Below are 23,971 nucleotides of genomic sequence, written 5' to 3' on the forward strand. Positions count from 1 at the left end.
CATCCCAGCGATCTAATTGGGTGCCTTGTTTATATTGCCACCACGACTGCATTGCTTGTGAACATACATAGATATCGCTTCATTTTCAGAGAGCAAAGCACATAGTGCCCATCTTGCCATCCTCTTTCTCTCTCGATTGCCAGGGACAACAAGGGACAAAGTGGGAAGAGGGCATGCCCCCATGTGACTTTCCCGCTTGTCAGGCTTACAAGCTAGGGGTGGGACGAGGTGCCAGGCAATGGCTTGAGTGGCTTGGGGACAAGGGGGTGGGACAAGTGCTCAGAGAGGTGGCCATCAAGAAGCTGGCCTCAGGAATGGAGAGGGCACAATCCCGGGTGGGTCTGGGCTGCCCTTTCTTTGATTACGGTTCCAGAAACAGCACGAAACTGTGGTTGTGGTGGTGTGCACATTCAGACGTAATATTGCTGCTGCAAAACTTCAGATTGAGGTGGCAAAACTTACAACAAACTGAAGGTTCAAACTGGAGTTTGGAGAGAGAAACTGCAGTTCTATTTTGCTGCAAAACTGCAGTTTCACACATGTGGACATACACAAATTCCAACCTCTATCCCATTTAACTGTAGTTTGGCATCCTGTGCAAATGTGGCCAGAAAGAGAAGCAAAGTGACACTGGGTCGATCCAGAGCAGTGCAGGAGCTGAGAGGCACCTTCAGACTCGGGGTGGAACAGCTGGGCTCAAGCTCACCTCTGTGGCTGTGACATTCCTCTTGCCCTTGACATGCAGCAGCCGCTTGACGTGGTAGACATTAGTTTCCACATGGTTCATCCCAGATGCAACACCCCCCTTTTTGTAGCTGTTTGGGGTGGGTGGGAGGAAAAGAAGCATGAGAGATACACAGTCTCCCCTTAAGACAACCCCCTTTTTAAAAAAAAGGTTAAATACAGGTTTTATTTGTATTTATCTGAAAATAGGACTCTGAATTTAAGATGACCCCCTGATTTCTAACTTCAAAGAACTTGGTGGAAGGGACTAGTCTTGGATTCCGGTAAATACAGTATCTGAAGGTTTAGGTATCGTTAAAGTTGGTTTCCTGCTGTTCAGTTCAAGGTTTATTACAGTCTATGACCAGCACAACAAGGAAATGGTTTCCTGATGGTGTGGGGGGAGAACCACAGATGACCAGCAGAGATGTATGCAGCCAAGGTTCTTCTACATTTCATTGTGGTTGCAAATTTAAATAGATTCGTTGGTTAGATTAATTGATTACAAGTTTTGTGACTGGCTAAAAGGACACCTCCAGTTGGGCTTTTTAAAAAAGTCATTTTTTAAAAAGTCAATTTTTTAAAAAGTAAACATTTATTAAAATGGCAGAATGCAGCTGCCATCTTAGGAGGAGCATTCCCTATTCTCTCTTACCCAGGACGGAATGCCTTTTCTTAAGGTGGTGCCTGCTGTGACATATATGTGTATCACTTAAAAAACAAAGTAGGCTTTTTTCTTCAAAACTATTTTAGTCAAATGCACATATATACAGATTTACATGAATTGATAAATCAAAATAAAATTAAAAGTGAGAAACTTTTTATGCCTTTTTAATGCTTAGGAAATATATAGTGTCTGCAACTGATAAAGTAAAGACACGGCTCTTCACCCAGGCTTTTAAATGAAAGTATTGTTTTTACTGCTGCTGCTTTGTGTTTTATGCATCATTGTTTTTAATGGGTTATTAAATTTTAAAATAGATATTATTTTTATATTTATATTACCTGTACTTTTGTGTTTTAATTATGCATTATTTTAATTATGTAAACTGCTTTGAAATTATTTTAATGAGAAGCAGTAGATAATCGAACAATAAACAAACAAATAAAAATGCAGGATGAATCAATCAAGATGTCGTTCATCTCTAGTGATAGCTTTACTAGAGCCATAAGGTGTGGAACAATGGAAGCTGGGAGAGGCAGCAAGTTGAGGGACAGGATCAACAAGGGAGGAGAGCTGGTCTTGTGGTAGCAAGCATGAATGGTCCCCTTTGCTAAGCAGGGTCTACCCTGGTTTGCATTTGAAAGGGAGACTACATGTGAGCACTAGAATATTCCCCTGAGTGGATGGGGCTGCTCTAGGCTGCTTGCTTGCTTACTTGCTTGCTTGCTTGCTTGCTTGTATGTATGCAGAAGGTTCCAGGTTCCCTCCCTGGCATCTCCAAGATAGTGGGGTTGAGAGAGGTTCCTACCTGCAACATCGGAGAAGCCGCTGCCAGTCTGTGCAGACAACACTGAGCTAGATGGACCAGTGGTCTGACTCCGTATATGGCAGCTGCCTATGTTCCTATGATCTAAGGGTCAGTTTTAAGCATACCTGAGCTTTATTGCAGAAAGGACCAGCACATGCAATTGTTTTAAAGTGAAATCCCACCAGTGTCCATTGAGGGGAGACAACACATGTAATGAATAAAGCATATAGTACTCTATCGCCATCTGCTGGTTATATTAGGTGATTAAGAGACTGCGATGCTCAGCTGCCTTCCTCTCTAGAACACTGGTAAGCTGCAGAGATTGTTGCAGGTGACACATGCTGAATTGGTTCTATGAAGGCTGCAGGGGTGTAGCCACCGTTGTGCGAATGGGTTCAAAGAACCTGGGCTGCCAATGGTAGAGGCTGCTGAAGCCCCCAGGGGGGCGTGGCCTGGGCTCCGGAAGAGCCCCGAATGAACTCCCCCCGCTCACGCCCAGGTTACTAAGAGCCCTGAGCCAATGCTTGCCCATCCTTTTCAGGCAGTGTTTGCTGCCTGAAAGCATCTATTCTCTCTTTCTGTCCCTCTCTGGAGGGAGAGAAAGGGGGAAAGATGCTTTCAGGCAGGAAATGCTGCCTGAAGGATGGGCAAGCGCTCGCTCGTGGGCAGGAAGGGGATTTCTCTCGGGGCCAGGCACACCCCATGTGGGCAGGGCCAGACCCAGGCTCCGGGTCAATGCCTGGAAGGCTGCAAATTCGCTGTCATTCACAGCAAGGATGTACTTTTGCAGCAAGAGAGCAGCTAAACAGAATTCCCCAGCTAACCTGCAGCAGGGAAGGAGCAATTTCTGACATTCTCCCCTCCCCCAAGAAGCCCTCTTTGACACCTGAAATTATGTCCTTGAAGATCGAGCAGCCCTCAGGGACCAATTTTTGGGTGGCACAGAGGGCTTCCTGGGGAAAGGACTGGCTCGCAGGCTCTATACACTTGGGGTCAAACTAAACATTACTTTAAATGCAGAGTTGAATCCTGCCTTTGGGAATCCAGAAGTCTTAAAACAAAACAAAACCAAAAAGCAGCCATGGGGTCAATTTGCATTGGGACCATGATGCAGGGAGAAGGGGTCTAGCCCTTTGCCCCAGTACTAATTCCTTTACCTAAATTGGACCCCCCCACACTTGAAGCCCCTATTGGTTGCGGAGTGGATTTAAAGGAAGAATTTGGAGGGACAGCATGGGTTGGGAGTGCAGTGCCAGGGAAAGAGTCAGACTCTTTTCCCCCCATCGACATGGCCCCAATCAAAATCAACCCCTCCCATGGCTGCTTTTGTAAAAATTGGAAAAACTGGAATCTTTTTGAAAACTACGAAATAGGCTTTATTTATTTATTTATTTATTATTACATTTATATCCCGCTCTTCCTCCAAGGAGCCCATACTACATACTTAAGTATCTCTTTCACAACAACCCTGTGAAGTAGGTTAGGCTGAGAGAGAAGTGACTGGCCCAGAGTCACCCAGCTAGTTTCATGGCTGAATGGGGATTTGAACCCAGGTCTCCCCGGTCCTAGTCCAGCACTCTAACCACTACACCACGCTAAACCCCTTTGAGAGAGGGGGGAGGGAGGAAGAAGGAAGGAAGGAAGAGCTTGTGTCTATAATGTTGTTAAATTTATTATGAGGTGTTAAAATACAATTACAACAAATGTTCTTCAAAAATACTGCTTTGGTGCACTTTGTGTTTGCTACATAGCCAAGAGCTAGGCTAAGAGGTGACCATAGGTTTGGCTGAGAGGTGGCAACTGGCTGAATGAGGATTAAAATCCACACCCCTTGGTTCTAAACTAGTCTTCTGTGCTACACAGGTATCTGTGCAGGGCATACATTGTTTTTTCATCTTCTGTTTAGATCTTTACAATTTGCCCAGAGGCACTGTGTGTTAAAATCCTTTTGATTCATCATCATCAACAACAACAACAACAACAACAACAACAACAACAATGTTCCTCTTAGCAGAATGTTCCTTTGAATGTGTACATAGATACAGGGAAAATAAATCTGCACAAACATCCTCAAGCAGAGGGGTAGGCAACACTGGCTCTCCTGCTGTTGTTGAACAACAACTCCCATTGCGGGGTTCTAGTTCAACAATAGCTGGAGAGCTAAGGTTGCCTACCCCTGCTCAAAGAGTGTCATGGTAATAAGCTTGCAGCCAGGCTGGGCCCAGGGGTGGATTAAGCTTTTTGCCGCCCATAGGCAAAAAGGCTTTTGCCACCCTCTTACCTTAAACAAAAAAGGTTTGCCTTTTTAAAAATAAGGTAAAAGGGGGAACTTGCTCCGCGCCCACCCCACCCTTGCTGCAGCCACTGCTGCCCACAGAGAGGGGCGGCAAAATTTGAGGAGGGGCAAATCTTGCTGCTCCTCAAATTTTGCCGCCGTAGGCAAATGCCTACTCTGCCTCTCCATTAATCCACCACTGGCTGGGCCCCTCTAGACTTGTGAGCCTGGGCCAAGGGTCCCCTCCCACCCCCGTACATTTGGGCCCTGTACTCACATGATCCCTTGCTTGAAATAGCCCTTGAAGAGCTCTGATTCGTGGCCCTGTACCTCACGGTGCTGCACGGGAATCCCGCCAAGGTAGTCGTCTAGCTGAGTGACATAGATGGCGGCACACCCCTGTTCATCTTGTGAGGAACACTTTCCAATCCAGTAGTGGATGTCATAAGACAGGACGTTGCCTGCTTTGCGAGTCTGCAGGATGGACAAAGACCAGAGCGAGAAATAAGGATATGCATGAGTGGAGTTCCGGTGCTGGTGGTGGTGGTGGTGGTGGTGGTGGTTGAGGAGGACAAGGACCACTTTGCCTCTCCTTCTAAAAAATTCAGTGGGAAAAGCCCCTGATGGACTCATAGCATTGGGCTTGCTTCCAGCTTAGCATTCCTGGAGCTTCTCCAGCCCAAGTTCCACAGCTGCTCTCTAGCCTTCCTAGTGCACCACTGCAGCCACTAGCTATGGGGATGGTGCTGTAGCTCAGGGGCAGAGCACCTGCTTTGCATTCAGAAGGTCCCAGGTTCAATCCCTGCCATCTCCAGGAGCATTCCCAATTTCCCAGATGGGGCTTTTAGCTCGCTTCTCCACTGGAATGGAGGTACATCAGCTGGAATCGTGCCCAAGTCCGTGTGAGATATTGGGGAGCACTTCATGCATGATTTGGGTTTTTCATTGTGCATTTACTTACTTACTTATTACATTTATATACTGCCCCATCCAAACGGCTCTGGGTGGTGCACAGTAACAAAAACAAAACCCGCGAAGCGGTCATTTAAAAAACAATCAATACAAAACAATTTTTAAAACATTTTAAAACCATTAACAATTAAAACATGTAACACACTTTAAAAACCATGGGAGGCCAAGCCAAAGAGATTGGTTTTAAGGACTCTCTTGAAGGCCAACAATGAACTCAAGCTACGGATTTCTGCCGGGAGTGCATTCCACAGCCCAGGAGCAGCTACAGAGAAGGCCCAGTTCCAAGTCGCCATCAGACGTGCCAGTGGTAACTCCTCAGATGACCTTCAAGTGCAGTGGGGATCATGCAAGCGCTCTCCAGGGGTGTAGCCACTATTGTGCCAACAGGTTCAAAGAACCCGGGCCACCAATGAAAAGGGCTGCCAAAGCCCACAGGGGTGAGTGGCTCGTTCTCCGGAGGAGCCCAGAGCGAACTCCCCCCTCTCATGCCTGGGCTGCCGAGAGCCCAAGTGAACTCGCAGCTTGTTATTTCAGGCAGCGCTGGCTGCCCGATAAGACCTTTTCCCCTTTCTCTCCTCCAGGGAGAAAAAGAGGGGAATGTTCTACTGGGCAGCCAGCGCTGCCTGAAATAACAAACAGCGAGTTTGCTCGGGCTCTCAGTAGCCCAGGCGGGAGGGAGGAGATCGCTCTGGGCTCCTCCAGAGTCCGAGCCACACCCCCATGTGTGTGACATCATGTACACGGGGCGTAACTGGAGGGGGCTGCCGAGCAAGGCCAGACCCAGGCCTCCGTTCAGCTGGCTCCACAGCTGGCACTCTCTTAAATACCCTGGGCCCAAGCCATTCAGGGCTTTAAAGATAATAACCAGGACTTTGGATTTTGCCTGGAAACATATCGGCAGCCAGTGCAACTGGTTTTAAAACAGGCCTAATGTGGTATCTCCATATTACCCCATTAGAGCCAAGCCCAATTTATGTCCAAAGTAAAAGATCCACTTTTTGCGTCCGTTTTTTTGGGCAAATTCAAATTCACAGTAAAGCCTCACAGTAAACCCACGGTAAAGTCTGCTGACTGGGAAAGCTCCAGATAGGGCTGGGGGGAACTCCAGAAACCTTGGAGAGCTGCTACCAGTCAGGGACAATACTGAGCAAGATGGTCTGATTCAGTATAAAGGAAGCTTCTTGTGTTCCTGTGACTTTCATCCATCAAAAACTATGTTCCCTGCAGCTTGGAACCCAACTCTAGCCTAAGTTGCATTGGCTAATCACAGTAAAACAAGGGATTCCTGCAGACTGGGGTCAGTCTACACTCCTAATGCTTAGGTAGCTAGATTTCTGGCTTGATCTCAGTATTCCATCATTCATCCCTTAGAGAATCCTGATTTGCTCATCCTTCAACAACCATGCCCTTTCCCAAACTCTCTCTGTAGTTGGAGGCACAAGGGTGGAAAATACCCAGGAAAATAAGAATAATGTATAGTAGACGCCACTGTCTTGGCCAGACCATCCACCAGCAGCATGGTTTCAGGCCTTTCGGCGTATTTCGTAACTGCAGTTGCTATTTGATTGCACTTTGCATAGTAGAAGCATGCCAATAAGGAAGCATGGCAATTTGGCCGGCTGTAACCCTCTTACATTCATACAAAGCATTTAATTAATCTGATAATGGGTTTGAAAGCAGATCCCATTTAAATCATAGGGTTGTTTTTCTTTTTATGGAAAATTACTCCAATTTACTGTAACTACTTAAAATGGTATTTTAAAATACTGTCTACACAGCTAACAGGGATGGTATCTGGGGTTTGTAATGATTCCCAGTGTGCATTCCTATGTGGTTTCACAGAGCACTCGTGACCATTTTCCTTCAATTTGAAAGGTTTTTTTTGGGAAACAATATAGAATGGCTAAGGCTGCAATTCCTGAACTCACTTTCTAGGGAGCAAAGCTGGGTTTATGTGTAAATGTACTCAGGATTCCATTACAATACCTCCTTCTCTGCTGCATCAGCGTGAGGGTGCAATTCTGTTGTTCTATGAGCATTTTCACCATGATGGAGTCACTTGCTGAAATGGTAGCATCCTCTGTTGGCTCTTTTATGAGCACTCTGTGTATTTGTGATAGATTTCTAAATGGATTCTAAAGTCTTTGGCTGACATCCCAGCTAACAAATTATTGGTGCTACATGAGAAGTGCTGGAGCAGCTGATGGGTTCAACTAACACAGCACTAGCACTTGCATAGCAAGTGCTTTGACAATTAGAAAATTTTGACAATGTGGAAGCCCTTTGTGCCACCTAAAAATATGTCCCTGAGGGTTGTACAGCCCTCAGGGAAGGTTTCTGAGTGGCACAGAGAGCTTCCAGAGGAAGGAGAGGTCTGTGAAATCCCCCTACCATGAGCACTGGTGCTGCGTTAGTTAGGAACTCAGTAATGGTGACGCTGCTTCATTGGCATTTCGTTATGATGTCAGTCTTTTGATTACATGGAAATTACGTGGAGTATGAAGTGGCACAAGTTAGGAGGGGAAATGCTGCATAGTTTTACTGGCCTCTGCAGTCACTCATGGCCCCAAATGCACACCAGCATAAAACTAGCTTATTTTGTGTCCACCCACCCTCACAATCCACCCCACTACATACAACCTGCTAGGTTTTTCAAGCTCAGCTTTCAGAGTAAGCAAATGAGCTGTTTTCAAGATGCATATATTTACATCTATAAGCAGGTTGAAATGAGGCATGCATGGCCAGGGTTATGAAACCCCCTTATTATATCCCATGGATCACACTCCAGAGGAGATTCTTATGGTGGGAACTCCACATTTGTATAGGAGGAGGGACTTGGAATGCAAATTAATCACACTTCCCAGCAGATGTTGTTGCAAGCTTACAGAACAACTCTAGGCATAGGGCATTTTTAAAAACTGAGTTCCCTCGCCTCTCCACTAAATAGCCTCCCCACTGCCCCCAGGAAAAGCCTTGACTAATTTCAGCTTTCATGAAATATGGGATTTGCCTTTTGATCTCTGACTGCAGGTGTTATTCTCTGGGTGTTTGGTGGAGCGGTGTGCCAAAAGCCAAATCTTGCAGTGGATCAATATGGCTGGCTCCCCATCCAGCTGAAGCAGCTGAAGCGGCAAGTTTTTCCTGTGACTGTCTTGTGCCCTGATTGCCTTGATTCTAAACTAGGGAGCAGCAATTGGCAGCTCCCAGACCAAATCCAGGCTCCCGAGGGGTGCCACCTGGCATCCTTGATTGCCAACTCTAGAGGCAAAACAGGTATGCTGTGGCAATGGGCCTTGGCGACGGCTCTTTTGGAAGGGATTGGGGATTTGGCCCACCCACTCACTACACCCTTGTCCTTCTCAAAGTGGCCCTGTAGTTAAACCAGAGCTAACCGGGATGGTTCTGGTTAGCTCACCTTCTCTGATTCCGATAGCCACACTACAGTCATATACCACTTCTTCAATAGCTGTTGCTGTATCCCCAACAAAGATGTTGGGAGAGGAGAGCAGGTCTTGTGATAGCAAGCATGACTTGTCTTCTTAGCTAAGCATATGAAAGGGAGACTTGATGTGTGAACACTGTAAGATATTCCCCTCAGGGGATGAAGCTGCTCTGGGAAGAGCAGAAGGTTCCAAGTTCCCTCCCTGGCTTCTCCAAGATAGGACTGAGAGAGATTCCTGCCTGCAACCTTGGAGAAGCTGCTGCCAGTCTGTGAAGACAATACTGGCAGCGGCTTCTCCAAGGTTGCAGGCAGGAATCTCTCTCAGCCCTATCTTGGAGATGCTGCCAGGGAGGGAACTTGAAACCTTCCGCTCTTCCCAGAGCGGCTCCATCCCCTGAGGGGGAATATCTTGCAGTGCTCACACATCAAGTTGCAACTTTATAAAACTTGCAGATAATCCAAAAGCAGAGCTGTCCAGCTCTGCATGGCAGCCAGCCTTCAGGGCACTTACTGAAAGGAGGACATAGCAATCCCCTTCATAGAAGTTGCCGTGAACTTTCGGAGGCACCAGCACAAGATCCATTTTCTGTGGAGAAAAATAGGCAAAACATGGCTTCAGTCACAGTCTCCAGTCATCAGGCACCACCCGCCCCAGGCAACTATCAGTGAGGCAGACAGGATTTGCTTGAGACACCAGGCACTGAAGACAGGTCGTGCAATTGTGCCCACGAAACATTGCCCACATTACAGAAGTCAACCCACTTCACCAGACCACAAGGTGCTGACATGACTGTGTGAATGTGCCCTTAATTACTTACCAGTACTCCAGTTTTCAGCATCTGGATAACCCATGGTAGCTCCATAGGGCTGGCCCTGTTGTTTTACCTAACAGTGTTCCTGTTCCTAAATCTATATTTATACCTGCATCTATGCTTATTTCTATTTTGGTTTTCCCACTTCAGTCAGGTCCACAAAGCAGCTACCAACACATTTTTGGAATGTAATGAAAGGGAGAAATGCAGTCAACAGCCCACTATTTACATTACGTTTTTTTAAAAAGTAAACACAAATAACACAAATATAATAAGAGGCGCCAATACCTACAAAACCCATAGCAGCCTGCAACTCAAAAGCCTGGTGAAAAGTAGTATTTACACTGCTCTCCAAAAAGGGGCAGTTGAGCAGATCTGGCAGACATCTCTCAGGAGGTCAGAATGTAGGTCAGTTTCAGTTCAGATGGTTATAGCACTCGGAGAAGGGTGTTGTTATTTCCTCAACTCAGCTCACTGTGAGCACTAAAGAAGCTGCCCATTCCAGTTATAGAGTAGTTTGCAGAGTTTAGGTGTTGCAGCTATTTAAAGAAGACACATGGAGATTCTTGTAGAACTAAATACTAAGTATTTATTGGTGAAGTACACTTTGGATAGGAAAGACCTAACCCTAATCTAAAGAACTACATAATAAGTAAGTAGGGAGAGAGAGAGATGTTTCCATCTGCTCTCTAAGAAGTGAAGAAGGGATTCTGATTTAGCACAGGAAATACCTGAAGAGTCATATCAGGGGTCATAGAGTAGAGACAGGTAGAAAAGCTAGGGAAACCCTTACTCACTATTTCTACTCCCAATGCCCCTAGTGGTCATTAGGATAGTTGGTGCAAAAGGCTGATGCACTGGAACTCCAACAGAATCATATGCCATGCACCTAATTCTAGACAAAACCTGAGCCATTGTATCTCTCGTGAGATCTCTTAGTAAGATAGCAGAAGTTTCTGAACAGTCTTCTCGAGGGCAGTCCCTTAGAAGACACTTGACTGCATTATAGCCATCAAGTCAGGAAGTTACCAGGACATACAGATTGCAGAGTAGCCTATATAACGGGCACAAAAATCAGGAGAAATCTTTGCCAGCCTGGAATTACAAGGATGGGAATAATCTCCACCTGCTGAAAGCTGAAATGTCAAGAAGCAATTACAGGAATAGGGGCCTTGCCAGGAAAAAAAATATAGCAACCCGATCTAGCTAGAAAGAGTTACCCATATGACAAGCTTTAGATGCATTCAACCTTGAGTTATTGGTAAGTCGAAGTGGGGGAACTTACAAAAGTTAGGACCTGCCATTGCTTGGGAGAGGAAAGACTTGTTCAGTTTTTCATGGAGAAAATGGTATTGTCTCACCTCTATTCTCCAGATGATCAGTCCAGGATTGTTGGTAACAGCCTTGAAGGCACTGGTCAGAGCCATGATGGCTTCCAGTGCTTTGAATATTTGACCACACCTGCCAAACAACAGGAACAAAGAGTTCAGCCTGTTACCATTGGGAAATTTTAGGGCTAGCAAATTTGGGGAATATTTTGCACAAAGCATGCCATTATTTGGCACTATTCTCACAAATCACACCCGTAGGACAGGTGCATAGGACAGGCCCACCCACCCCTACATTTTTCTCTGACCCCCCAATAATATTTTTACAAATCAGTGCTCCAGGCCCCATGCTGTCTGCCCCCCTACTTTTGTGTGTGCCCCCCTTGAACGTTTAGACTGGCTATGGGCCTGTCACCAATTTGAGTATCTTGGGTGGGGGTGTGTGCATCCAAGATGGTGCTCAGCGTGTGTACCATATTCAGGTTTTCTACAATGGTTACTTTTACCCTTTATCAGGTGGAATGGAAAGGGGGCTGACCCTTCCCACCCACTACAGCCCTCTGCATGCCTGCATCTGAGGCAAACGCCACACCCTGCCTCATGGAAGGGCCGCCCCTGCGGTGGCAGGCAAGGAGGACACAGAATCCTTGCACATCCCTGCATGCATGTAGCAGTGCTCCAATTAAAAAGAGAAAGATTGGGCCCAAACCCCCAGTCCCCGAATCCCCTCAATCATAGCCAAATTATGGCCCCCTCCTGTAGCCATAAAACAGTAGCTGGGGGTGCATCCCCAAAGGCAAGGAGGCAGTCCCCCTCTGCCTCCACTCTCTTATTTCAGCAGCACTGGCAGCAAACCATCACTGTGTGCCTGAAGATCTGGCTGTAGTACTATTCCAACCTTAGCACCGGAAGAGGACTATACTTGGGCACCTGAGGGCCACTACGCGGGGTTTTCAACACGTGGTTTGGCCTCTGTCTTTTGTTTTGGTTCCTTCCTTCCTTCCTTCCGTAAACAGCAGGCAGTAGGGGTAAGGAGACTGATCCAGACCAGGCCTGCTGCAAGGGCAAATCCCCCTCATCTCACACGGCCCTCCTGATCTGGATTGGGAGCACGGCTAGTATTCACAAAAACTCAAAATACCGCAAACACACAGGGCCAAGTGATGTGTTTAAATATCTCGTTTGGCCTTCAGGCTCCCTCCTAAAGCCAGCCAGCCAAGAAAGGAGTCAGGAAGGGTGGGAGCTGCTGTGGTCAAGATTCCCATCCCTCCATGGCTTCGCACAGAAGCCTTTTTAGGGCTCTCGGCTGCGAGAGATAGGGGAGTCTCTCCTTGCTCCAGGAGCTCACCCACCCAGCAGGCTGTTCCACGGGTTTTCTGCAAGGCTTTAGGGTGAGTTTGAAGTTGCCCCCCAAAACCAACACACAAAGTGGATTTTTTTTAACCCTGGATAAAAATCGAGCTACACTCTAGCCCGATTTGTGTGTGAAGCACTCCCTGATAGCTCACAGAGACTTCGGGGTAAATTTGGCCAATAGGTGAACACACACCCTCCATTCCGGAGGAGATGCAAACTAAAAGCAGGGCGTGAAAAATTCCTGGAGCGTCTCCCTTTCAGAACGTTGCCCTCCTTCCTCCTCTTGTTTGTGTGCCCCCCACCCCCGGGAGATCCACCCCACAGCTGAGAATTGCAGCCCCAGAAGAAGCAGCCCCAGAACTGCATCTGCTTGTTTTATATGCAACCAAGACTACAAAGGCACGTTGCCTAAGCTGAATGGCAAAGCTTCCCTTGGGGGATGGATGCATTTTGATGGAGAACTGTTTTTATCGATGGTGTTTTTGTTTGTTTCCTTAACTAATAACTGCTCTAGTAGTAGAAATCCATGCAAACTCACTGCTGCCTCTCTTTGCAGTATAGCCATGCCTTCCTATCTTGCCTTCTCGCTGTTAGGTGATAGGGGTCATGAAAGCTAAGTGAGCCATTCCTTGTAGGGAGAACTGCTAATTGAACTGCAGCCGGTTCACACTCTCTGGTGTTTGCTCTCAAAAATTTAGGAATGCACACTTACCCTTCACATTTGTTTCCTGCAGGGAATACTGGTGAAACCCCAGCATGGAGGATTTCCAGATGAGGCATTTACTCCAGAATGGTCACTGTTCAGACTTGTGCTGTATGTGCATTCAGATGTCTGTACGCTCATGCACGCATTGTGTGAATGAGTGTACCTGCATTAATTTTAAAAGTGCACCCCTCAAATGCATGGTACAGATAGAAAATGGACTTCTGTACCTGTGTTCAACATGACGTGTGAATAACTTCCTGTGTACAAGTCTGTAACAGTGTATACTGTATACTTGTTGTATAAATGTTGCACATAGCACAGGAATAGGGCTATTGTTTGTGGGGCATCTATATGGTGCTGCAAACATACCATGGCTGTCCTGTGTATTCCCTGTGTCCCATCTGTGTCTTTCTCAGACTATAGAATATTTGGCTTTTGGGGGAGAAAGAATGGAACAGTAGCACAATCAGTGCAAGAGTAGATTGCCTTCACGCCATTCTTCCATCTTTTTTTGAAAAGGGGGGTTTTGTTGTGTGCAGCAACGTGTCAGGCAGGTGAGCGTATCACCAGGCATCTGCAGTTCAGCACACGTTCATGATTACATTTCCGGTTGGCCGTGCCATTTTTTCAGTGTGGGTTTTAAAACCAATTGTTGGCATAGCACTAAAACACCTTTCACCTATATTTCAAAATATATGTAAATTTCATATATATTGGCTGACATGATGCGCAGCATATTGTCTCTGTAACACTCCACCCCAGGGCTGCTGTGGACTCATAAACAGCCCCAACGCTGTTCAGGACCAGTGACTGTGCAAGCAGCAAATGGGGGGAATTGCGGAAGGACTTCTGGTGCCACGGCTGGTTCTGAACAGCGTCGGGGCTGCTTGTGAGTGAAGAGCAGCCCTGGGGTGGAGCGTTACGGAGATGGCAGGCTGTGCGTCGTGTCAGTTGAGATATATAATAAAACATGTCTATTCATTTACCAGTGCTTTCATTAAAAGGTGTTTCTGCGTCAATTAAGGAAATGATTAAAAATTGATTGCATGCTCCTTTGCATTCACTGTTGTTTTAGGACCGTATTTCCCCCTTCTGAACTTGCAAAACAACCCTTTGGATGCTGGTTAGGACTTTGCTGAGCTGTAGGAGGTGCCGGAGAGAGAAGCTTAACATGCTTGTGGTTCTAGCATCCGAGCCACAGAAAGGGCATCAACCTGTGGCTGCTGTGTGCCACACCTATGGGTGACACCCGGGTCCACTACATCAGGCATGGGCTGAGGACCATGCCCATAAAAAGGCCCACAGCTACCCAGCTGATCCCTGAAGCTCTAGAGGATCTGTTGCCCCCACGGGTCTCCCTAGACCCACAGTAAGCGAGGGGGGCCCAATGGGTAGGCTTATGGGGGAGGGGGGAGGAGTTGCAAGCCCTCTTTCCATCAGTGCCATTTTACAGTTGCGGAATGTCAGCCTACCCTCCACCCAGTGTGGAAATGCCAGGGCCTCTGGGAATTCTAATATGGTGCTGCAGGCATTGGGGGGGGGGGGGGGCGGGGCAGTGCTTGCTACCCACTGCTTGCTAAGCCCAGACTCTGTGGGGAGGCTCACAAGGTGCAAAGAGGAGCCGTAGCAATGGGTGCGAGTCCTCCTTTGCTCCACCACACAGAGTGCCCGTGTGGAAGGTGGACTTGTCTTTCCCTGCCGCTAGTCAGCTTTTTCAGCTGGGCACAGTCAGTGCAGGATGGTGGTGAACCCGTCAAGCTAGCAGGGGAGCAGACCAAGAAGACTCCTCCATCTGTGCCAGGGTGGTTTCTGTGGAGCACAAAGGAGGAGTCTACTCTTGGCTGTCTGCTACCACCACCACCCCCCCACCCCCACCCGCCATTCCCAGGTGGGCACCATTGTCACTGGAAGGAGGTAGCCTTCACACACAACATTAGGGAGACACTTGCAGGGCTTTGGCTTAGGGACCCTCCAAGACTAGTGCCAACCTGACCACCCCGCCCCTGATTTTAAAGGATACAATTTGTAGCATGATTTTGCTTCCCCTGTTTTACGTTGCAACCCAGCTCAGCCCTAGAACCTGGGCCTGGGAGGGTGACATACACCCTGAGACATGTGAAGCAACAACAGAACACACCCAAGCCTGTCCAGACGGACCTTCCCTCACCACTGAGTAACCCAGGCCAGCCCAGACACACGAGGAGCCTGGCTTCCAGGCTAGAGGCGGGGGCTCCAAGCCAGGCATGTGCCTTTCTCCACCTGCTCGTTTTGGGGAGCCGGCCACAGGGTGTACCGTGGGGCCCCATGGCCCATATGCAAACCTCATTGCACAGGTAGATGGAGCCTGTGGTTTCTTCTGGCAACCAGGGCTCAGACACACAGACCAAGCATGGGAAGGAGGCATGCAGATACTTACAAGAGCTGTACGAAGCTGAAGTGCCTCACTGCTCGTTTCTCCTGAATGCGGCAGGGAGAGGCAGACTCAAAGAGGAGCAAAGGATTCTGGGAGACCCAGGGGCGGGCGGGCTCACAGCAGCCTAAACCACAGCAGCCTCCTACCCCCTCCCTCTCCCTACCCCCTGTTGCTCACTCATTGGAACCAGATGATGGGATTTGACGCAGGCAGCAGCCCAGCCTAGACATGCTTGTGCAGGACTGGGAGTCATCCCAAAGGCTGGGATTGATTAGCCAGCAACATGCAGGGCTGGAACTCCGCTTGAGTTCCAGAGAGGCAGCTGCTTGGACTTTGATTGGGGGGGGGGCTGTCTGGCTCCTTCCTCCTTGGACAAGGGAGGGGGGTCCAAACACCAAGGTCCATGGGCCACGCTTCCTGACCCTCCGGGACATGCAGAAAAATTGCCTTCACCTTGTGTCAGGACTAGAGGGGTAAGGGGTAAAAAGAAGACACAGCCTTAGGGGTGGTTCCTCTGCAGTGTTTTTCCCCAGTGGGCAAGCCCTGGAGTGGTTCCTACAGAGGAAAACACATGGGGGAAAAGTTGCGTCAGAATGGGAAATCGTCCATGTGGATTTTGCAGGAAAGATACTCAAGTCTTGTTGGCTCACGTTAGTGGGTTGTTCCTGCAAAATCTGTATGACTTTTCCATGCTTGCATAAGGCTTTTAAAAATGCATATTCCAGAGGAAAGTTTTCTGTGCACTCACACAGAACAAAAAAATGAAATGCCAGAACTACCATCATGCAAGGGTTCATGCAGATGGTGCTGATATACCTCTCCCTGGGGATTCCTTCTGGCCCCATCAGAATGAATCAAACTTGATGGGCATTTCTTTTTGATGCAGGGGCAGAAGCTGGAAGTGTGTTCCTATGCACATAGCCATTTGTTGCAATCAACACCCACTGACTGGAGTTGGATGGGAGCTCAGGTATCTTCTCCAGGGCAGCATTGGTTGAGATGCATCTCCAGTCTCATCTCCAGGTCACCTTTGCCCATTCTGAGCCACTCAGTATTGGCATTATGCTACCTGTTGCTGGCATATTAGTAAAGCGAAGTTGTGCCATCGAGTCAGTGTCGACTCCTGGCGCTCACAGAGCCCTGTGGTTGTCTTTGGAAGAATACAGAAGGGGTTGATCACTGCCTCCTCCCACGCAGTATGAGATGATGCCTTTTCAGCATCTTCCTAGATTGCTGCTGCCTGATAGAGGTGTTTCCCATAGTCCGGGAAACATACCAGCGGGGATTCAAACCGGCAACCTCTGGCTTGCTAGTCGTGTCATTTCCCCGCTGTGCCATTTGGTGGCTATGCTGGCATACTACCACTCATGAATACTGGAGTGACTGCCATGCATAGCTTGAGCTTCTATGGCCGATAGCAAGTCATTGGATCCATCCCATCCTAAAAAACTGCATTTGCTGAGGCAGCAGCTTATCAGATCCATCCATAACCTAATCGAGTCACAGAATGGCCCCAGCGACAGTCAGGACATGCCTGTCCAGGATGGGGCCGGTAGCTCAGTGGTAAAGCAAGCAATTGCTTTGCATGCAGAAGGTCCCAGGTTGAGTCCTTGGGTGGAGCAGGACTCCTCTCAGAAGCCCTGGAGAGCTGCGGTCAGACCGTCTAGTCAATGCTGAGCTAGATGGGTGAGAGCGGGGTCCCTCACTCACTCAGAAGCCTGGCTCAGGAAAAGGCAGCGTTCCGTGTCCAGTAACATGCATGCAGCCCACAACAGCAAGGCTTGGGGCAGCAGTCCTAGTTACACGGTGTTATAAATGGGAATGAGCCCTTCCTTGACATCTTGTAATGCAGAGGAGTGCCTTATTGGATTGGATGGCTGCAGTCAGGGGTGTAGCTATCATTGAGTGGGTGGGTTCAAAGAACCCAGCTCCTGAGGGGGGCCCACCCATCTCCACCCCTCACTCTTTTCTTCATTATCTCCCTCACTCTGAGGGGGTGCCGAGGAGAGGGGCGAACATGGGCCTGCTCTCCCCTAGCTACGTGCCTGGCTGCAATGCCACTTGGGAATTTAAAGAATTTAAATTTAAAGGCCACTTGGAAATTTCACTGGGTTCCACATATGGCAGCCAGCTTGTTGCTGAAAGGTTGCTTGTCAATGCTGAAAAGAAGAGCATGTCAGTCTAAAGAAATCTTCACTGACAGCCAGTTTGCTTCTGGGCCCAATTCAAAGTGCTGATCTCGACCTACACAACTCTCAACCACTTGGGACAATGGGATCTGAATGGCAGTCTGCTTTCTTATGACTTTGTCCATTCTTTGAGGACATCTTCAGAAGAGACCCTACTCTGGGTGCTCCTAACTTGGGAGGTCAAACAGGTTGCACCGGAAGAAAGCTTAGATCCAGGGTACTTAAGAGAGCACCGTCTCTGTCGTGAACCCTGTCACCAATTAAGATCTTCTGGAGAGGTCCGGTTATGGTTGCTGCCAACTCGTTTGGTGGCAACTCTGGACCAGGCCTTTTCTGTGGCTGCTCCAGATGGCTTTGAAACCCGCTCCCTGCTGAAATAAGAGAGGAGCATCTCCTTCTCTGTTTGTTTTTAGGAGGACCCTGAAGATGTACCTATTTTCCCAGGCCTTCAACTGAGACCAAATTTTAAAATTTTAATGTTTTTATCTATTATAATTTTTATCTTTTTATGAATTTAAAATGTTTTATATTTTTTATTATGTTTTAATTCTGTACACCGCCTAGAGATTTTGATATTAGGTGGTATATAAATTCAATAGATAATTCAATGAACTACATACACAATAAAGGGTCTTTTTGGTGGTGGTGCTCTGGTTGTGGAGTTCCCTCTCTGGAGTCAATCTTGAGTTACCTCCTTTGTCATCTGTTAGGCACTAAGTCAGGACAAGTTTTATTCTTCTGAGTTTTTAATAGCTGAAGCTTTAAAACAACAACAACAACAACAACAACAACAAATCCAGATGCTGCTTGTACTGCTGTTTTAGTTTTACTGTCTTGACATGTTATTTTTTATCACTACATGTTTTTGGGTTTTATTGCTGCTGTTAGAGACACTTTGGGCTGTTTGTTTTCACACAAATCTGGTTTTAATTTTATTGCTTTATTTTTATTTTATTTTACCCCAGGAATATTGAAGGGCAGGGCAGAAATGTATAAACAGACACTTGTAATCCATTGCTTTAGTTTATTTCCTTTATCACTTTTGTGGTTAGTTTTAAAGTTTCATTAAAAAGGTGGGATAGTCATATGTAAATAAATAACTAAACTGGATGCTTTGGGTTCAAATGCACATTGATATCCATCCAGAAAAGGAGTCCACACTTCTGCCAACAAATCTCCTTTGCTTGACTCTGTGAATGTATGTATGAACATAGGAATTTGCCTTATATTGAGTCAAGCCACTGGTTCATCTAGCTCAGTATTGTCTACAATGACTAGCAGAACCTCACCAAGGTTTCAAGCAGGAGTCTTTCCCAGCCATATCTGGAGATGCTGGTGATTGAACCTGGGACCTCCTGCATGCAAAGCAGGTGCCCTGCCACTGATCTAGGGCCCCTCCCATGTGTGTTTCCAAGACTCCCGTATCATCTATATTCTCAGTATAGGATGTCTAAATTAAAAAACAACAAGACACTTATATTGTGCTACAAAGCTCATATATTTATCAAGGTCCTACTTTAAAAAAAATCTTAACAGCAATCACTAATAAATAGCACTGTTATAAACCTTAAAACACACCATACTTGCATGCCATGTTAGATAGGCTTCAATAAACATATGTTAACTTTACTCAAAGAGGGATAAGGAGCACTAGTTCATCAAATGGAATTAATGGCCCTATCTACACCACGGAGCTCACTTGGGAGCTGCAGTTCTGTGGGGGTGGGGCTATGGATGTTATTTTTTTAAACCTCCTCAGCGTGCTGACCAAATCCCCATTCCCCAGGATTCCTTGGAGGAAGTCATGCCAGTTAAATTTGTTTTCAAACCCCCACAATATTTATTTATAGTGTAGTTTTTCCGACATGGTTGCCTGATCTATCCCCCTCCCCTCACTTTTCTTTGGTTGGATAAAGTCCTGGAAATAACATTGCAAGCTGTGGTGCTGGTGGTGGGTGGGGTTTCTGGTCCTTCAGAGCCTCTAAAAGAAAGAAAAATCTAAATGGGAAGGCAAACTATACTTAAAACAAATAAGAGTATTACTCTGCTCTTCTTTGGATTCTTGGCTTTCTTCTCTTCTTCAAAGCAAGTTTGCTGTCATAGTTCTGGAGGAAAATGTCAAAAGGCAAAATCTAAAGGAACTAAAGGCCGTCTGGGGTGTGCCTCCTGCATCCAGCTGCTCTGACTCCTAAGCGGTCTCTGCTCCAGACTTTCCCTTCTTTCATGGTTTCCCTCTTGCTAAACATCCAGAAGTCTACACCCTGCCAAATACTACAGTCTTAATACATTTAAAGTGAACGCAGAATTTGAGTTGTCTTGGCATTAAAAAAAAATACTGTTTTTTAAAAACAAATATTCTACAAATAGAATTGGATGTTACCTGCTTGGCCGAGAACAAAGTCAGCCCAGAGCTTGGTACACCCAGCCCCACTCAATTGTTTATTCCGCTCAATGAGCCACGAAGGGACTTAAGTTAAGATTGGGTTGCTGCTGATGTAATCTTATGGATGCTGCTGACTCACAGCAGGTTCCTAGACAAAAGCACCATCTAAACAGAGAGCAAGTTGAGGCAGTGTCCAGCCCAGGAACTTGGCTTCATTGCCAGGTTCAGTCCTGGAACACATTCAGCATGACTAGGGAGCGTACTTTGGGGCCTCTGCAGTGTGTCCTGTGCTCACCGCTGAGTGGCATCCCCCCCAGTCCACAAATGGCTGGGAGACTGGGCAAGTCACTCTTTCGAAGCCTAGCCTCCCTTACAGGGTTGTTCAGCGGATAAAGTGAGCATGCTATGGCCCTCACCATGTGCTGCTTAGAAGCGGGGCAGGGTGCCAATGAGAATCATAATATATCTTCAGTTAATGATGAAGAGATCCCAGGCAAAGCTGAGCTCTGGAACTGCTCATTTCATAAATGGGACACTTGCATTTTAAGGGACACTCCCACCTCTTTCCCTTACTGATAGTAGAAATTTAGTTTTTGTCTTGAGGCTCTGAAGAGGGCCAAAGCCCACCAGGTATCATCGACACCCACCCCTCTTCTTCCCTCCTCCCCACTCTGTGCACGGCTTTCAACCACCCATAAATCAAGCTGCACTTACCTGAATTTTCTGCGGACTCCTGCACAGCAGCCCAGAGCCCAGAGTTGAGGAGCACAAGCTGTCAGGCTGGCAGAGCAAATGGGCTCCCCCAGCTCTGACTAGCAGATGTGTTCTGAGGATCCAGACCCACTCATCAAGATTTGCCTGCATTTGCATCTTGCCTGCATATCAGCCGCCTGGGCCAATCAGTGCTGGCCTGGCTCAGAGGCTTAGATTAGTTTAGGGAAAACATCTATTTGCTTCAGTGGAAAGCCCTGAAACATGAGGCGAGAGACTCCAAGGCTGCCTTCTCTCCCTCTCCACGTCCACCACACCCATTTCCCACTGATTTTTCTAAAGTGCAGCGAAGCATCAATAATTCAAGACAATGGGGCAGGAGGGGATGTGAAATCAACCACATTAGAGTGGTTTGCTGGGAACTGGAGGAGGAAAGGGAAGGTGGCAGATAGAGGCAATGGCTACACTCCAAGCCAACAAACCCCTTTGCCCTTCAGCAAGGAGGGTCAGCAGCCAGAGATGGACTCAAGATTTCTGTGCCTTCAACAAACATTTAAATCGATCATCGGATCCCCGGGGAGGATCTTAAATATGTCCCTGAGCCCAGCAGCACTTCCTTATCTCCATTGGGCCAGTCAATGCAGTTATCAGGCCGCAAAGGCAGGGCCAGCCTGAACCGCGGATCTAGGCGGTTGCTGAAGGTGCCAGATCTTGGAGGGAGAGGGTGCAGGTGATGCTGCCCCCATACACAGTCAACAGCTGCTGAAGCTCCCATTGGTGACTGGGTCAGGGCAGGGGGAGCCGTGAGGAAGCAGATCTAGGGGCGTATCTAGGGAAGGGCAGGCAGGGCATGTGCCCCGGGCACCACTTGAAGGGGGCGCCATTTTTTTAAATAAGAAAAATTAAAAATGGATGCCAAAAACAAAATGGCCACCGTGGATGCTCAAATGACCTTTGTGAGGCCCATGCCAGGCCTCACAGAGGCCATTTGAGCTTGTGCGGTGGCCATTTTGTTTTCAGCGGCCATTTTTTTTAAAAAAATTATTTTAAAAAATGGCCACCGCACATGCTCAAATGGTCCCTGCAAGGCCCTAGAGGCCAGCAGGGGAGGGGAAACCTTTGCAGACACCCCCCCACGGCCTTTAGGAAGCCCCATGAAGGGGCTACAGGTAAAAGATTTTTTAAAAATAAATTTGCACTATGTACAGAGAATTAGGGCTTGTTAATACTGAGCTGAAGCTTATGAGCTAGGATTGTATTCATTTGCTCTTACTTTGCTTCTTGTGATAAGTGAGTTAAATGTGATGTCTTAATAATGTGGCTATTAATGGTGAGCCTGTCTTTGAATCAGTGTGAAATCCTTAGTATTAAGGCCCACTGGGAGTTTCTTGCTCTCTTTCTCTCATTTTAACTGTCTTTCTGAAAGACTAGAATATATTCCAAGCAGTGACACAGCTTACTTTGCATATTCTTTAATTATTTTCAGAGTATTTGGGAAAAGCCAAATTCTCCATTTATTTTTAAAACTTATGTAATAGTGATGCTACAATGCATAGCAGAGAATTAGACAGGCACTTCTGTTTAGTTTTCCAAGTACACCTCCACATAGTATTTGGGTATTTCATGAGCCCCCAGCATACTGATATTTGTAGTTTTTCAGCATTTTTTGGTCAGGCTACATCCACTGCTAAATAGTTTTTGAAAATATTAAAAGATTAATGAACTTGACTTGTATTTTTCAGCTGAAATTATGGTAAAGTTATCTGAAAGATGGATGTCAGATGTTTGGTCTGAGGGCGCAATTTCAGTGCTTGCCCTCGGCGCTATTTTCCCTAGATACACCTCTGAGCAGATCACCCCTGTAAACATTCACAAGATGGCCTGCCACTGCTGCCCTGCATTACTGCCCTGCCCTGTGCGAAGCTCACATGCGCACGCCCCACCCGCATGACTCAGCTGGCTGGTGCACATGCACAATGGCCATTTGAGGGGCCAGTCTGGTTTAAAAAAAAAAAAAAAGCTTTGCTGGACTGACCTTTCACATTTGTCTCTGCTCTCCTATCCCAGCCAGTGCCAGCTGCTCTCCTATCCCAGCCAGTGCCAGCTGCACCCCCCACCCAATGCTCAGTTACAATTATATTCCAGTTGTAACAGAAATAACGTGGGTTGGGGAGCCAAAGTCATACCTCGCCTAGGACACACAAAACCCTAGGTCTGACCTTGCTCAAAGGGGCCTCCTTTAGTACCCTCTGCAGCTGGCACAGTCAGGCATTTGACTAGGGCTTTATGACTACCCTTACCTCAACAGCTCCACCATTTTCTTTTTGAGTGGAGTACCTCAGAGGCTCTGTAAGAGCATTCTCAGATTTGCCCACCTCTCCTAACCTAGGGGGACTGCCGACTGAGGTGCTTTGCCAGAGTCCTTAAAATCCTAGAGCCAACACTGTGCTCAGAGAGAAACAGAATTTGCTAGATAACCACACCCTGCAGCTGCTGTACTCTGAGGGTTAGTTTGTACACAGATGTTCATCACTCAGTGACTGCAGACATCAAGGGATATTTGATGACTGAGCCTTCATGGATCAAACACTGCTGCTAGATCACACTCCCCCCGCCTATTTAAAAAATAAAATACTTTTTTCCCCCACCCTCGGATAGCCTGTATCTGTGGCTTTCAACTCCTGGGTGCAATCCAGAGAGTTACATGCACCTAGTCTACTGAGATAAGTAGAAACTCAAGAACTCTTGAATGCTCAAGTCCCATTGTCTTCAGAGAGACACTGGGGTACATGTGACTTTCTTTGGACTGCATCTTTTGAGTTAATAAACAGCACATTATTTCTTGTCACTTGAAGTCTGGCAGCTGGATCTGCAAACTGTGACTCCAGTGGTATGAGGTGACACTGGATAATATCCAAAGTTCTGCCTGAGGCAGCTCATTCACACATACAAATCATCATTGGGCCCACAATATGGTCCAAATGCACACGATGGTCCAACCTTGTGGGAGCTAAACTAAGCAGATTTGGGTCTGATCAGCATCTGCAGGGGAAATCATTTGGGAACCCTACGTACTCTGCCTTCAGCTCTGTTGTGGGAGTAATATAAACAATGTGGAAATCCTAATGTGTGAACCAGCCCTATGCACATGATTTGTGGACCATTCTAAGGGCGTATTGATCTCCAGTA

General features: G+C 47.1%; 1 protein-coding gene across 1 annotated transcript in view; it reads right to left on the reverse strand.

Moving 5' to 3' along the window:
- Positions 1 to 15,567, reverse strand: part of AVIL (advillin) — a 41,898-nt gene extending 26,331 nt beyond the window's left edge. Inside the window, exons 1-5 of the mRNA XM_053295004.1 lie at positions 15,503 to 15,567; positions 11,058 to 11,157; positions 9,396 to 9,470; positions 4,748 to 4,944; positions 707 to 815 (exon numbers count right to left, since the gene is read on the reverse strand). Coding sequence (XP_053150979.1) covers positions 707 to 815; positions 4,748 to 4,944; positions 9,396 to 9,470; positions 11,058 to 11,123 — 447 coding nt within the window. The 5' untranslated portion in view covers positions 11,124 to 11,157; positions 15,503 to 15,567. The remainder of the gene's footprint in view (positions 1 to 706; positions 816 to 4,747; positions 4,945 to 9,395; positions 9,471 to 11,057; positions 11,158 to 15,502) is intronic.
- Positions 15,568 to 23,971: the final 8,404 nt, after the last annotated feature.

The sequence above is a fragment of the Hemicordylus capensis genome, chromosome 2 (genome assembly GCF_027244095.1).
Source record: "Hemicordylus capensis ecotype Gifberg chromosome 2, rHemCap1.1.pri, whole genome shotgun sequence".
NCBI classification, from domain to species: Eukaryota; Metazoa; Chordata; class Lepidosauria; order Squamata; family Cordylidae; genus Hemicordylus; species Hemicordylus capensis.